The 16,661-nt window shown below is 30.7% G+C and overlaps 1 protein-coding gene across 4 annotated transcripts in view; it reads left to right on the forward strand.

Annotated features, from left to right (window-relative positions):
- LOC143062899 (uncharacterized) overlaps positions 1 to 16,314 on the forward strand; it is a 54,711-nt gene extending 38,397 nt beyond the window's left edge. For 3 of the 4 annotated variants that reach the window (XM_076234713.1, XM_076234714.1, XM_076234716.1), the window contains 7 exons: positions 506 to 768; positions 3,189 to 3,278; positions 4,819 to 5,332; positions 6,081 to 7,046; positions 7,652 to 7,807; positions 8,231 to 8,276; positions 12,985 to 16,314. In XM_076234713.1, coding sequence (XP_076090828.1) covers positions 506 to 768; positions 3,189 to 3,278; positions 4,819 to 5,332; positions 6,081 to 7,046; positions 7,652 to 7,807; positions 8,231 to 8,276; positions 12,985 to 13,131 — 2,182 coding nt within the window. In that variant the 3' untranslated portion in view covers positions 13,132 to 16,314. The remainder of the gene's footprint in view (positions 1 to 505; positions 769 to 3,188; positions 3,279 to 4,818; positions 5,333 to 6,080; positions 7,047 to 7,651; positions 7,808 to 8,230; positions 8,277 to 12,984) is intronic. The other variant, XM_076234715.1, reaches the window with a different exon arrangement.
- Positions 16,315 to 16,661: the final 347 nt, after the last annotated feature.

A 16,661-nucleotide genomic window follows, 5' to 3' on the forward strand; every position in this document is an offset into this window, starting at 1 on the left:
TTGAATAAAATCATGGAGTATTGTTAACTTTATGAGATTGTCAGTTGATGGCCAATTTTTGAAAATAAAAAAACACATAGATAACTGTGTAGACAATTTTTTTTAAACAAAATGTAAAAAGGATAGGGTATATTGATTCTTTACAAAAAATTATACAAAAGTCGAAGCATCTTTTTCTTTTTTCTTTTTTTTTTTATCTCAAAGTCAGTGAGGACCTCAAGATGAATCAAAAGCTCAAACTTCTGTGCAAATTACAGACCCAAAGCATTTTCTTTGTATTTATCTCAAATTTACAGTGTATACATCAATACGCGGAAAAATCTCACACTTATGTTCAAATTAAAGATAGCCCTATTACTGGTTTGATTGGAATGCTTTACTTGGTACGAACAAAGCTACATCTGTATAATAAGAGCACTGATTCTTTGTAATATCAACAAATTACATACTTTTACATGTATTGAAATCTTACATATGATAGGATAAATTGTCTGACATTTTGTAGACCCAATTCAAGACAAAGAGATTCAGACAGTTCTATGGCAAGTGCTCGTGTAAGAAATAAGGATCGTCCACCGTCAAGGGATTCTAATCGTTCAAGGAATAGGAAAGATCAATCTTCACAGTCTAGGGATTATACTGATGATAGCTATACTCTAACCACAGAAAGTGAGATGAGTTTTGAGATTCCGTCAGAACGACGTAGCAATAGAGGTGGTAGAAAGAGAGGAGGTAGTTTAGAGAACACAATAGAAGAGGAAGAAGAAGGTATTTGTCATACTGATAGCAACAATATATTTTTCTAGTTTTCGGGTTAGATGTGTACATAGAATTTTTTATTTACATTTTATTAGACCAAAAAAAGAGTTTTTGATTTGTATTACACTTTTTATACGACCGCAAAATTTGAAAAATTTTTCGTCGTATATTGCTATCACGTTGGCGTCAGCGTCGTCGTCGTCGTCGTCGTCGTCGTCGTCGTCCGGCGTCCGAATACTTTTAGTTTTCGCACTCTAACTTTAGTAAAAGTGAATGGAAATCTATGAAATTTTAACACAAGGTTTATGACCACAAAAGGAAGGTTGGTATTGATTTTGGGAGTTTTGGTCCCAACATTTTAGGAATTAGGGGCCAAAAAGGGCCCAAATAAGCATTTTCTTGGTTTTCGCACTATAACTTTAGTTTAAGTTAATAGAAATCTATGAAATTTTGACACAAGGTTTATGACCACAAAAGAAAGGTTGGGATTGATTTTGGGAGTTTTGGTTCCAACAGTTTAGGAATTAGGGGCAAAAAAAGGGCCCAAATAAGCATTATTCTTGGTTTTCGCACAATAACTTTAGTTTAAGTAAATAGAAATCTATGAAATTTAAACACAAGGTTTATGACCATAAAAGGAAGGTTGGTATTGATTTTGGGAGTTTTGGTCCCAACAGTTTAGGAATAAAGGGCCCAAAGGGTCCAAATTAAACTTTGTTTGATTTCATCAAAAATTGAATAATTGGGGTTCTTTGGTATGCCGAATCTAACTGTGTATGCAGATTCTTAATTTTTGGTCCCGTTTTCAAATTGGTCTACATTAAGGTCCAAAGGGTCCAAAATTAAACTTAGTTTGATTTTAACAAAAATTGAATCCTGGGGGTTGTTTGATATGCTGAATTTAGAAATGTACTTAGATTTTTAATTATTGGCCTAGTTTTCAAGTTGGTCCAAATGGGGGTCCAAAATTAAACTTTGTTCATCAAAAATTGAATAAATGGGTTCTTTGATATGCCAAATCTAACTGTGTATGTAGATTCTTAATTTTTGGTCCAGTTTTCAAATGGTCTACATTAAGGTCCAAAGGGTCCAAAATTAAACTAAGTTTGATTTTAACAAAAATTAAATTCTTGGGCTTATTTGATATGCTTTATCTAAATATGTACTTTGATTTTTGATTATGGGCCCAGTTTTCAAGTTGGTCCAAATCAGGATTCCATATCAAGTATTGTGCAATAGCAAGAAATTTTCAATTGCACAGTATTGCACAATAGCAAGAAATATCTAATTGCACAATATTGTGCAATAGCAATTAATTTTCAATTGGAGTTATCTTTCTTTGTATAGAATAGAAGCTGATAATATATGTTGGAAATTTGCCAGACATGACTATGATGTCATTTTCTATTTTTATTTGCCAATAACTTTATGTAAATAACTTCATTGGAAATTTGCCAATATAAAATGTTGCTGATGAAGCTTTTTTTCCTTATCTTATCTAAAATGTTTTTAGATAATGTATGTTTGACATTTGCCAGACATGACTATGATGTCATTTTCTATTTTTATTTGCCAATAACTTTATGTAAATAACTTCATTGGAAATTTGCCAATATAAAATGTTGCTGATGAAGTTTTTTTTATTGTTTTATACAATAAACAATGTATATTCACTTTTACTACCAACCAATCTTTACCATTCAGTGATAACAAGCACTTTATTTTACATTTTAATATTTTATGATGTATTTAAACGAGTAGTTATTGTTGCAAACTCCATTAGAAATTTGAATTGATATCAGTTTTGGAAAAAGGGAAACGGGGATGTGAAAAAAAGGGGGGGGTTTAAATTTTTCTCATTTCAGATTTCATAAATAAAAAGAAAATTTCTTCAAACATTTTTTTGAGAGGATTAATATTCAACAGCATAGTGAATTGCTCAAAGGCAAAAAAAATATTTTAAGTTCATTAGACCACATTCATTCTGTGTCAGAAACCTATGCTGTGTCAACTATTTAATTTTAGATTTAAAAAGTTTGAAGAAGAAATCTTTAATTGATTTGTAAAATCTTGACATTTGTTTTGTGTAAAAAAAACCATGTAATGTCAAAAATTTGATCACAATCCAAATTCAGAGCTGTATCACGCTTGAATGTTTTGTCCATACTTGCCCCAACTGTTCAGGGTTCAACCTCTGCGGTCGTATAAAGCTGTCTCTGCGGAGCACCTGGTTATTTTTCATATGCTTTAAACTAAATATGAGCACAAATTTCTAGTTTATTGTTAGAGTTTTTTATTTCATGCTGCCGTTTGGATACTGAAACCTGTATGGTGTTATATTTTCCATCAGTTTCATGATTTCAATATAACTATTGAACCATTTTTAGTTTTCTTTATATATAATTTTGTAAACAATGATAAAATTCCAGGATCATCTATAAGTTTTACTACGCTGGATGAAAGCAGAGAGTCCCATCAGCCCTTTTTGAATTTAGGTCGCCGTTCAGCAAATCGGAAGGGTTAGGATGTTTGTGTGTTTAGAACAATCACTGTCTATTTCCATTAGTTTTATCACTGTGCTTTTGTCCGTGTGATATTTCACATTCCTATCACACATGTCACATTTGAAATGCATATTTATCATATTAAAGTAGATACTGGTCTTATTCAAAAATTTCTGCATTGAAGCAAGATCCAATTCCATGAAAGATCAAATATTAATTAAAAAAATCATGCAGGATATTCACTTATTTGATAACGCAGATTATTACGGTACTAACACCACAAATTGTATATACTAACATTTTTTCTCATTGAATTTTGGAATAAATAGTTGACCATATTCATACATACATAGCCAATATTACATTTGTCCCATATGTGTGTTTGTTTTTCTCTGTTACTTTCCATGATTGTTTTGCTAAAAAGAAAAACCTTAAATGCTTTCCATATTAAAGAGTTTCATTTATTTGAAACAAGCAGCTATTAAAAGGAATAGAGAGAATTGGTTATTTTTTTAATAAATAAAACTTTTTTCTTTTCTGATATCAGAATTTAAATCAGTATTATCTGTTAAAAGGGAGATCACTCATCGTCTATATATTTCTTTAGATTTACACATTCAATAAATGATCCTTCCTAACACACACTTATTTGTGTTTGGGCACCAAACTTTAATATACAAATAATCAAGTTTTTGGGGCTCTGAAGGAGAGAGGTAGGAATGAAACAATTCTCTGTTAAATAAACATTTTTATGTGTTTCTCATAGATTATATTTTCTCCTTAATAGTTTGACGATTTTAAAGCCTCTTTTTATAGTTATATTTCATTATATGGATTTTATGTGTGAAAAATTTTAGTTCTTTTAGTTCCTAGTCTAAAAAACTTTCAATCGATATAATTCTTTTGAGACTGATTCTTTATTCCTTGTTCAAGGCATGTATCAATCTTGACTCTAAAAAATAATTTTGCAATGACAAATAATACTTTTTTGGAAATATTTATTTGATACATAATTTCATGCCCTTAATGTGTCATTGGTTTAACTTAAGAATTACAGGCATGTTTATTATCACGTCTGACTTGGACACAAGAGTGACAGCATTTAGGAATAAATAAAAGTAAAATTCATCCTTTTTTCTTGATTTGGGAAGAGACGTCTGCTGTCTAAAGCCAGGTTGATGCAGCAAGGCTACCACATAGAAATGTAGTGTTAATGTATTTTATTGTCAAAAAACATTGAAAATAGTATCAGACACAAGTTTTGCAACTTAGAAAGTCTTATCCATTTCATACAAATAATAGATAACTGAACACAATAAAATATATGTAAATAACATCATATTCAATATTAATATGGAGACATGAAATGAACATGAATTGAAACGACATAGCTTATCGATTTCAATATTTTTTCATAGAAATGTAAAGAAAACTGTTTATGACAAGAGAAGATATATGTAATATATTTCTTTAACAAAATAAAGAAAAACTGTAAACTTGCTTTATTTGTAGAATTAATAAAAAAGAAAATTAATTTTATTTTCTTGAATTTCAGAGAGACCAAGGTCAAAGCTAAGTCAACACTCTAGAGCCAGTGTTAGATCACAGGACAAAAGATCTCCACAAAAATCAAAACAGAAATCTGCAAAAGCTACTAAGATGTCAGATGATGATTTGACTCCTAGAGCTACACCAAATCAAAGTTTCTCAAATAGTTTTAATCGAACCAGTGAACTTTATTCATCAGAGGAAGAAACTCCTCGACCCTCATCCTTAAACAGATCTTCACAAAAACTGAAACCCATGAAGGCCTTTCCCATAGACCCTAGACCAGATTCAAGGTCAAAGGTTGAAAGGCCATCAACTCCAAGGTCAAAAGGAGAGAGAACTCCAACTCCTAGATCTGGGAGAGCAGAAACTCCAGTGAAGAAACAAGATATTCCCAAAACTGAAATTGTACGACAGACTATGAAACCTGAGGTGAAAGACATGGCTGCAGGTTCAGATAGTGAAGACACAATTGAAGAGTCTATAGCAGGGACAACTGCTACTCGAGGCTCAACAGGAAGGTGAATATCTCATGCCTATTCTGTTACTTGAAAAAACATTTTTGCATGAGCATGTGTTGTATCCTGTGGATTCATTATTATTCACTGGATACCTTTATGTGGTTTTCGTGGGTACAGATGAACCACAAATTTAAATGTTCAACGAAATACTAAAATCTATAAAGATTTATCCAGACTTTAGCAGAACTACGTAATCAAATATCCACCAGGATGCCAGGTTTCTGTAATCCACAAAAATTGGCACCCACGATAATAAATGAATCCACAGTATATCAAACTTGAATTGTTCAAAGTACATTGATTCTTGTAAAATAAACTTATTTCAACTCGTATGGCATTACAGGATATCACAATCACTACCATTTCATGATGGTAAAATACTTTTCTATTTTCTCAAAAGTTTTAACTGTCACAAAAATGTGTTGAATGCCACAGATTCCTAAATAGTAATATTTGCTCTATAGACAGTACATATTATCATCATTCAGTTAACAGATACTTTTTAAGTATGTGATTTACTAAACTGAAGTTTCTTACAAATTTTATCTGCCTCAAGACTAAAATATTTAAGTGTTGAAATTGATGCTTTCATTCACAAATAAAATTTTAAAATTCAAACAATTAATGTTCTTTGAATGACTGTTTAGAATGAATTAAACCTATTAAAGTCAGAGATCAAATCTAATGCCTTCTCTGACTAAAACAAAAGTTGCATAAATCTGAATGGTTTTTATTATTCATTTTTTAGTGACAGACTGAAAATATTACAGGATGAAATAGGAAGATTGAGGGAGGAGTTTCAAAAAGCAACAAACCAGCAGAGGCAGGCTTTACAGCAACAACTGCAACAGCCACAACCTCTTCCTCAACAAACCAATCAAAATCAAGATCAGTATTTTGACCCAACGGAAGACCCCTATGCCTTCATGAGAGGACCAAGGAGGAGAGCTAACTCTTTTTCAGGTGGTCCATCCAGAGATTGGGATGAGTGGTTTCGCTATCCTCTACAACATAATGCTGATGGAGATATTCCACTTGGTTATGCTGCAGCCGATTCATATGCTCAGCGTCCTCCTCCACCGGAAGTATTACCTGAACCACCTCGATCTCGACAGAGAACTCGTAATAGAAGAAAACATCGACATGGAGGAGTAACGATAGAAACTCAGACCATGAATGGTTACGACTCTGACCAATCACCAACAAGAGCAACTGCATCTACTGTAACTGACGACCACTTATTAGAATATTATGTGCCTAGATATTACACAACAGGGACCCAGCAAACTCAACCAAGGGCCCCTAATATGCAGAGATATTCGTCTCAGCCAAATCTTGCATTTACAACTACCCCTCCCCCACCACCAGCGCCACCTATATCAACTCATATGCCAACAAGCTCTTATGCCACACCTATATCTGCTGGATACAGAACAAGGAGACAAGCACAACAAGTACATACATCACCTCAGCAAAGACTATATTCATTTGATGACCTTGATGCAAGAGATCAAGGTCAAGCTCAGCCTGCAGGATATGTGATTGTTGAACCGCAGGCTGGACAGATACCAAGACCTGCTCCACCCCAGTATTCTGTGAGGACTGAGACATGTCCTATGTGTGGAGGATCATCATCCCACACCCATGGTGATTATATATATGAAGTGCCAGTAGAGAGACCGCCAATGGCATATATGGTACAAGGTTCTCCAAGGTAGGTTCAAGAAACATAAAAATTAGGTTTGCATTTCCAGACTTAGTCCCAACAAACATTTCTCCCACCAATAGAAATCTTCTTTTTGTTGATTGTTTAAATTAATAAATTTTAAAATTTCCACACTGTCATCTAAGATTGTAGAATAGAATATTTAGATTTTCGTTTAGCTCGCCGCTTTGTTGCAGGTTAGACAAAAATCTAACTTTTCTATTCTAAAATAGACTTAAAGGCTAAGGAATGCAGTTAATAGCATAATACATGTTGTTTTAGATTTTTGTGAATTGTAATGTTTTTAGACAGCAGATAGATTATTAGATAATAGAAAGTCTGAAGTTTTAATGATACATGATCGATAGACCACTCAGTTCAAGATGACAATGACTTTGTTTATATAGAATTTTGTTTTTTTGTGTTGGCCTAGTACATAACAATATATTCATATCCAATTAGGATATCATTGTTCTGAATTTGATTGAAATATTTGTGACTGAATGGCAAGCAGCAAATATTTGTGACTGAATGGCAAGCAGCAAATATTTGTGACTGAATGGCAAGCAGCAATTACATGTAATTAAAAAATACTTGTAACCATGTTTTTTCAGAGGTAAACCACCAAGACCAAGAAGAAGATCTAAATCAGCTTCATCAAGAGTTAGACATTATTCTCCAGATGGCAGAAACAGAGCAAAATATATTGTTAAAGAATACTACACAGAAAGTTCTAGCGCTGAATCTGAAGATGAAATCCATGTCAGAAGGTATTGGTCTTATAAGAAAAAATGTAGATTGTTCTTGTAAAATTTGGAATTTTAAAAAGAAAGTAAAGAAAACCCATTATAATCCACTCAAATCCAACCCCTTCCCCTAAAAACAAGTATTATAACAGGAAAAAGGTAAAATTACAACTATTAGGTCTTCTAATTCTTATTTCTCAAAAGGACTTTGAGATTGATTTTGTCATGTGGTCTTGTCTTGTCAAGGCTCATCGTTAAACAAAATAGAATAGTTACAAACAAACGCAAACTTGTATTAACAATTTTTCTCACAACTTGTAAATGGTAAGATCAACTTGAATTTTATATAGAGCCTTCTAAAATCAAAAGATGTAAGTAATTCTACTTCTGAAGCATGAAACTAATTTAAATTATACAACAAAATGTATATGCTGTTTTTTTCTACAGGGGGAGAAACAGAGGAAGAAAAGGGCGAGGAAGAAAATACAGAAAGGTAAAGCTAAGGTTTCGTGCTGGGGGTCAAGGTCAAAGTAATGCTTCCAACAGTGGTAGTCATGTCAACACTGTGAATATGTCACCTAATATATCTGGCACACTTAGTACTATTTCTCATCTGTCGTCTGCCAATCAAAGCACTTGTAGTCACAATACTGCTGCACTTCCATCTGCTAATCAAAGTACTGGTCAACTAGATGTCCATTTAATACCACGTGTCAGCACTCCTGTTACTATAGTGACAGATGTCATTACTAACTTTGCTTCAGACTCTGAAGGGGTATGTTGTGCATGTGCATCTGTTGGCTATGTAGATGATATTTCCTTTCGTAGATAGCTATGGTGTTTTTATCTGTGTTTGCCTGTAGATACCAATAGTGAAATTTAAAGTTGTGCATGAAGTTTTAAGTAGGTAAAAAGTATAGAATATATTGTGTGATGAATTAATGTCATGGCATGTAATTTTTTGTAGTGTATTCTACATGGCATGAATTTCTTTGAGTTATTTTTTATGGTACCATAGGTTTATATTGGTTGAAAGTAAGTAGAATTAAAATAGCAAATTCTGCATTTGATTTAATTGAAAATCAAAATAGATAAAAGTAGTAATATTACTTGCTAATATACTCAATGTATGGACCTGTCTATGCATTCCAGCAGTTTTAAGCCACTGACTGTTTATGATAACTACTTTATTCCAACTGTTAGAGCTAGTTAGTTTCTCTTTATTTGTCGCCTGCAATGCAAGTGTCATAGACAAGAGATAGAGAATGGAGATTCAATTGGTATGGTGTCAACAGTGGCATCTGTTTTTAAAATATTTTCATGACAACACTAACTTTGCCAAGCAGTCCACAAGTTAAGATTATCTTCTTTTGGAGTTATAATGATCTTCTGTAAAATTTTGATGGCTATTATTATGGTAACAAGGCCACATATGATACTAAGACCAAACACACACAACAATACCCTAAATATCAACCTAGCGGCTGAGTAATTCTTGAAAACAACATGTGTACACACATAAATTGGAAGAAGACGATTTTACTTGTTTTGGGCTCCGCTATGTTGGGATCATTGTAACTGCAATTAAGATGATCAGTTTAAAACCAGTGATTATCAAGAGATATCTTTCTGACCAATATTTTGATTTTTATGTCCTGTCTAAGATTGTTCCTTTGTAGTTTATCCAGCTAGAGTTTTTAACCGGATTTTTGTGACAAAAATGTCGGTTATTGATTTGGGGATGTATGGCGGGCGGCCAGGCGGTCGGGCAGTCGGGCGGGCGGCAATCAAATGTTGTCCGTGCATTAACTCATGAACCGTTCAACCAAAGCTTTTGAAATTTTAATATGTTGTTACTGACAACTAAATGAAGGTCAAGTTCAATAATGGCGATTTTGACTTTTACCGTTCAGGAGTTATGTTTCTTGAAAGATTGAAAAATGGAGTTTCCAGTTGTGTCCGTGCATTTACGCATGAACTGTTCTACCAAAGCTTCCCAAATTTTAATATGTTGTTACTGATGACAAAATAGAGGTCAAGTTAAATAATGACGATTTTGACTTTTACCGTTCAGGAGTTATGGTTCTTGAAAGATTGAAAAATGGTGTTTACAGTCGTGTCCATGCATTTACGCATGAACTGTTCTACCAAAGCTTTTGAAATTTTTATATGTTGTTACTGATGACAAAATAGAGGTCAAGTTCAATAATGACGATTTTGACTTTTACCGTTAAGGAGTTATGGTTCTTGAAAGATTGAAAAATGGTGTTTACAGTCGTGTCCGTGCATTTTCTCATGAACCATTCAACCAAAGCTTTTGAAATTTTTATATGTTGTTACTGATGACAAAATAGAGGTCAAGTTCAAAAATGACGATTTTGACTTTTACCGTTCAGGCGTTATGGTTCTTGAAAGGTTGTAAAATGTCGTTTCCATTCACGTTGTTGCATTTACTCACGAACCATTCAATCTAAGCTTTTCAAATTTTAATATGTTGATACTGATGACAAAATGGAGGTCTAATTTGATATTGACGATTTTCACTTTCACCATTCATCAGTAATGGTTCTTGTGATATTGCCAGGACACAAATAAATATTAATAAATCCGGTTTGCTGTTGTTGTGACAGCCTCTTGTTGTTAATTTAGTTACCATTAAGTTGTGCGCATTAACTAACCTAACCCTAAATTATCATTATGATGGGAACTTTTTGGAGATCTGTGCCATATTGTGGTTTTTATCTAGATTCCATGGTTCATTGAAAATCGAAACGTCATGGTTGGACACTTAATCATTATAAAAGAACAAATTATACTCTTCTATTTTCACAATAATGTAAAGTACTTTAATTGATAGGCACACTCAGTTTCTGGCTTGCATGTTAGGGAAATGTATAGTGAACTGGATGCCATTCTGATATAACTCACAGGCATGTGAAGTCATTAATTCACAGCTGTTAATATATAACAATCATAAATTGTAATTCATCATGGGCTGATATCTTGATAATCTTTAACATAGAGTCTTTTGAGGCTATACAATACAGTTATAGAGGAGGTAATGACGTTGCTAAAGTAAATTGTTATTTTTGCAACGTCAAACTATGACTTATGGGGAAAAGATTCTGTTTTTGACTGATTTTTATCTTAATTAACTTGAAAATGAGTTCAAGGACCCGCTTTTTTAAGATGCCAGTTTGGTTTGTTTACATAAAAATATTATGTGTGCCAATTTTCAAGAAAATGACAATGATGCAACTTTTTTAAATTCGATAAATATACAGCAAAAACTTATGTTTTTTTTTCTACATTCAGTTATTTGAAAAAACAAAATGCACAAATTTAAAGGACATCTATATAAAACAGAATTTAAGTATAATTTAAAAAAAAAAAACAGCTTGTATTTATCTTTTAAAACAAAAAAGGTTATGTATTTCTTTCAAAAAGAAAATTACGTCCACAAATCCAAATTTTGAGCAAATATATAAAATTTCGACCTCATTTTACTCAAAAAGTAGAACGTAAAGTTATATTTTTTATTACATATTTAATTTAATCAGGCAAAAAATAGCCTATATGCAAATTTTAAGCAAAATTTCAATATGGGATCAAAACTGTATTGTATGGCCTTAAATCATAAGATTTGAAATTCTGAAAGTTGATATTTTTATGCCACTGCTGTATGATTTAAAAACCTGATATTTGAGTTTTGTGTCTTTATAATAAATTAAAAATTGTTGTATATGTACCTGTTTGATTAAAATTTAAGCAGGGTTTTCCAAAGGAAAATCTGGTTATAAATGTTGGTAAGGTTTGTGGTCTAGCAGCTTTCAACAGTTTTCATGCAATTACCAATGATTCATTTCTGTTTTTACAAATTTAATTTGTTGTTACTGAAGATAATATGGAGGTTAAATTGAATGATGATGATTCTCACTTTTGCCTTCAAGAGTTATGGTTCTTGATAGACTGGAAATTGGACTTTGTTCGTTTACATGTAAATACTTATGAACTGTTGTGCCAATGCTTTTAAAAAAATCAAAATGCTGTAATTGATGACAAAATGGTGGTCAACTTCAATATTGATGATTTCATATTTTCCATTCAGGAATTATGGTTTCTGATAGATTGGAAAATAGACACCAAATGTGGCAGGTCAAAAAAGCCTGAAATTGCCTTTCAAAATACAGAAAAACTCACTTGCTGTCAATTTGACAGCTGAAGATTCCTTGTTCAAATCTCATTTAGATTGAGAAAAAGAATAAAGAAAGTTTTGATTACAGAAAAAGTCCTCTTTTCAACACAGTGTTGATTTTCAATTATCTTAGACATAAATAAATATGATGAATTGATTGATATTTTATAAAATCAATAAAATGATAATGCTGCTTTGTAAAAAGCTAACAGATACATGTAAGAATTTTTTATAGCACTAACTTAAATTCCATGTAAAAATTATAACCCGTTAATACTTTTGTGGTAGTGTAATTTTTGATAAATCTAAAATTGATTATAATGAGTGCCTTAATGTCAGAGTATGGGTTTTTTACAACTACATAAGAAATATTGGTATTAATTTGGTTGAAAATTTGTTCCTTAACTTTCACACGGTTATTCAAATGGCAATTTTTCATGTTTTCAACTGTCATGTTTGTATCAAAGTATGGCTCTCCATAATTTTTAGTATGCACTCCTTGTTTTATTTTTTTCGAGAATGAGATCCAGGCTGGAAATTCAACTTTTGACATATGCTTTAAGACAACTTGATAATTTGACACATATTTAAAGATTTAAAAAATTGTGTTTTTGTGAAGTGTATTTTAATGTGTGATTTGATCATACTATTTTGATCTTTCTGTTTCATTTGTATCTCTAGATAATTTTGTTCATTGTTGATAGTGAATATTCTGTATTCCTTTTATTCTTTTTAATATTTTTAAAATGTATATATTTTTTCATCATGTCAAATGATATTTATGCTCTCAGTGATAAAAGTAACTATTGATTATTGAATGATTTTAGGAAATTAATTACATCTTTCAGAAAATCTATTTTTCTTACCATTCTTTCATGTAACTATTGTATATTTTCTTAACATAGAAAAAAACATTTTGGTTTAAACAGTATATGTTTCTTTTCATATTTGAAAAATGTCTTTACTGCCATTTAAATAAAATTAATTTCTTCTTTATTTTTTATAGGCTAGATCAGACTATGAGGATGAACTGAACAGGTCACTTAATTTGACAGAAGAAATCGATGGTTTGACAAGAAAAATGATGGACACAGTGGATGGAGAACTACGACGTGCAGGAAGGAAAAAAGAATTTCGCTCGTCTATTTGGTAGCACAGGAAACTCTCATGGAATTATAAGAAAAATGGAAGCTGTGATATTCTGATAAGGTTCAGAACAATTTGAGATAATATAGTTAAGAAATAATTAACCAAGATGACTTAGCTCAACAGTTAGACATGAGAAACTTTAGTTAATGCCTTAAATACATTAAACGATTGCCCATGACAGTATAATTTTAAAAAAGTGCTGGTGCTTTGTATGTATACAAAAAAAAACTATAACCTTTAGCACCTTAGAATATCATTTGTTTCTACGATGCGATATAAAGCTTCGTTAGTATTGTACTATGATGAAAGAAGTTGCATTTATAGATGTTTTTTAAATGTTTGACCAATCAACTATATACCTTGTCTGTGATATTTTTAATTTATTATAACTTATTTATATTGTTTTTTATGTTTATACCAATATGTCTTAACAAGGATGCTTGTTATAAACTTTTGAATGAAAATTTAACGATATTCCTGAATATTGAAGTTGCAATACTTTGAGGAAATTAAAAAAGAAAAAATCACTATTCAACAAAATGTTGCAGTTTCTTTTTTGTATTTAAAAGTAACAGAACAAATCAGAATATCATTTTCATTTTTGATCTTAACAACAGACTTTTAAACTAATCTGTATTTTGATTTTTGTATGTGTCTTTAATGTCTTATATATGATAAACAATATGTGTCATTTTTAATTCCATCCAGTTATTATTTATTCTAGTACATGTATATGTTTTAAAGTTTTACATTTTTTCTTTATTTTTTTTTAATGAAGAATATTTTCCATTCCAGATAAACGTTTCAATTTTTTTGTATAATGTTTTACTATGTTTCATTCTTTATCTGATTCCATCCATTTTTTTAATGTCTGTGATTTATGTTTTAATTTGTGTTTTATTTTAACCAGTATATATGTTTGTCTTTACACAATATTTTGTATCTTTTTTTTTTCTTTCCGTCCCATTCATATCAGTATTTTATTTGTTATTAAGCTGATACACATCCATGTGGATTTGATGTTAAAGCAATGTTAAGATAGAAATGAACATATCATTATCTTTGTAACAAGTACCATATCATTTTGTTATTTGCTCTAATGATTTTTTTTGCTGGAATTTGACAGAAAAATATGAGGATAATTATGATACAGATTTTTAAAATGGATATACAACATTAATGGTCTCCCAACCAAATAAGGAGGTTTTCCTTTAAAATAAAATACCTAGAATAGAAATAATCAAATGAATTTTCTTTGGTAATGTTGTCCATTATATTTGATCTGTCATGTAAGAATATTTCTATATGTAAAAAAGTTCCCTGTTAAAAACCTGTTAATTATGTCATGTCTCTTGAAACTTGAAATGAAAATTCTATAGTTCAGATAAACGAGAAACTGAATATTTTTTATTTAAAATTCTCTAAACTAGAATTGATCTAAATACAAGTAAACACTTAAAGTCTTATTTGTGTGCCCAAGTAGTTATGTATAAAAAGAACCTATTCTGATTTTTAGTGCACACCATTTGTTGATTTAGGTAGATGGTTTTTGGGGGTTTGGATCACTCATGTCTTTTCTTTTTTTTTGTTACTTCCTGTCTTTACTACATGTATTTCAAAAATAATATTATTTCTTTTAGGTTTATTTCCCTTTATAAAACTATGTCATTTCGCCTGTTATGAAGGGTTGCCTCATTGGCACTTGTACCTCACCTCTGCATATTTTTAAAATAGTTCAATAAATGAAACAAAATATAATCATAAACATACGTAGTGCCTAAATAATTATTACAAAAGTAGTTAAAATTCACCTTACATTTTGTAATTGCATTTTCATTTCTTATACAAAGCATAGTTGGAAATGCAGTATGAGGTTATTGTAGGAAAATCAAAACTATTTAAAACACAATAAAACATATTCATGTGAATAAATCCATATTTTATTTTACATTTTCTGATTATAGGCATTTTATTTTAACTATCATGAACCACGAAAGATGTTATTTTCTTCTTCATGATAAAATAGCAAAAATTTGATACATTTTTGTACTTGTCAAATGACAAAAATAAGGTATTACATGTAACAGTAAATATATTAATAAAGGATGAAATGGTCAGTTTTCATAATTTCTGATATACCTCGGTACTTTTGTAATATTTAATGTGCCTCAATGCACTCTAAAGCAGTAATTTTACTTCTTTTAAAAAGCAGAATGTAGTTTTTAAATGTATTTAAAAAGGTGAGAGGGAGAGCTCTGTGATCACACAAGTAAATTATTCAAATAACATCATGCAGATTTATTCTGATTTTCCGCAATAATTCTCCAACAAATCAAACAAAAGCAAACATTACAATGTATCCCTTATTAAAACAGTTCTTAAAAATGTAAAAAAATCATCTAATGATACTCTCTGAAAAGAATTTGTAATTTTTTTTAGTGTCTCAGTGTTAATCCACATAGAATACATCTTATTTAATGTACCAGTACATATATAATTGTTGCATCATCATTTATATGCATTAATCATGATCAGTATTTATTTGACGTTTTTTTATTGATGACCATTAAATATATAAGGAAAAGTATATGTTAGAGGTTATCATGAACAGAGAGTTGTGATTAAGTCATTTGTCTGGTCCATGGAATCTAAATTTCACAATGTAATAATAAATATATCAGTTATCATCTTTAACATGAACTTATCAGATGTTTAAAGTACATGCAAATATATTCTTCCTATATATTACATTTTTACCCTCAAACTTCAAATGGTGTAATGTATGAAAAGCTGCAAAAATTACTTAAATTTCACATTTTCACATTGAAATTTATATACAGACATCTTCACCAAACAAGTATATGCTTTAAGATGTCACTTACAAAGATAAAAAATCATTGCAAATACCTTTCTTGGGGGACAATTATTAAATATTGCAAAGAAAAATAAGCCAATTATGAATTATTAATGATATCAATTTTATATCATCATTGAATTAGTGTACTAAAATTATCAGTTTTAATTTCATTTAAATTATCTGTAATCAGAGATTCCATATCTATCATGTTGGTAATTTTAGGGTCCAAAAAAGACTTTATCACATCTCATCTTATTGGAGTTACACAAACAAGATTTGTCAATGTATTTTTTAGAGAAAGAAATACAAATAAATTATATTTATCTACAATTGTCTTTTCTTATTTAATTCCGTATTTTTTTTATAATACAATTGCATATAATTACTATTCAATGATGCTGAAAATGTTTTAGGCTTGCTTGTGACAAAGTTTGCAAAATGTGAGATATGATTACAATGAAGTCACAGAAAGTATTTCATAATAGAAATTAGAAGATATAGTGTGAGAGCCTTGATAGGAGAACTCTCCATCTAAGACACAATGTATAAAAAAAATCAAAGTATGACCTTCGACACAGAACCGTGGCTTCTACCAAATAGTTACTGTAAGTTATTAAGGGCCTAGTGGAAAACAATTCAAACAAAAAGGCCAACTGTCTTATCTGTATACAAAACAA

The sequence above is a fragment of the Mytilus galloprovincialis genome, chromosome 2, assembly GCF_965363235.1.
Source record: "Mytilus galloprovincialis chromosome 2, xbMytGall1.hap1.1, whole genome shotgun sequence".
NCBI lineage: Eukaryota > Metazoa > Mollusca > Bivalvia > Mytilida > Mytilidae > Mytilus > Mytilus galloprovincialis.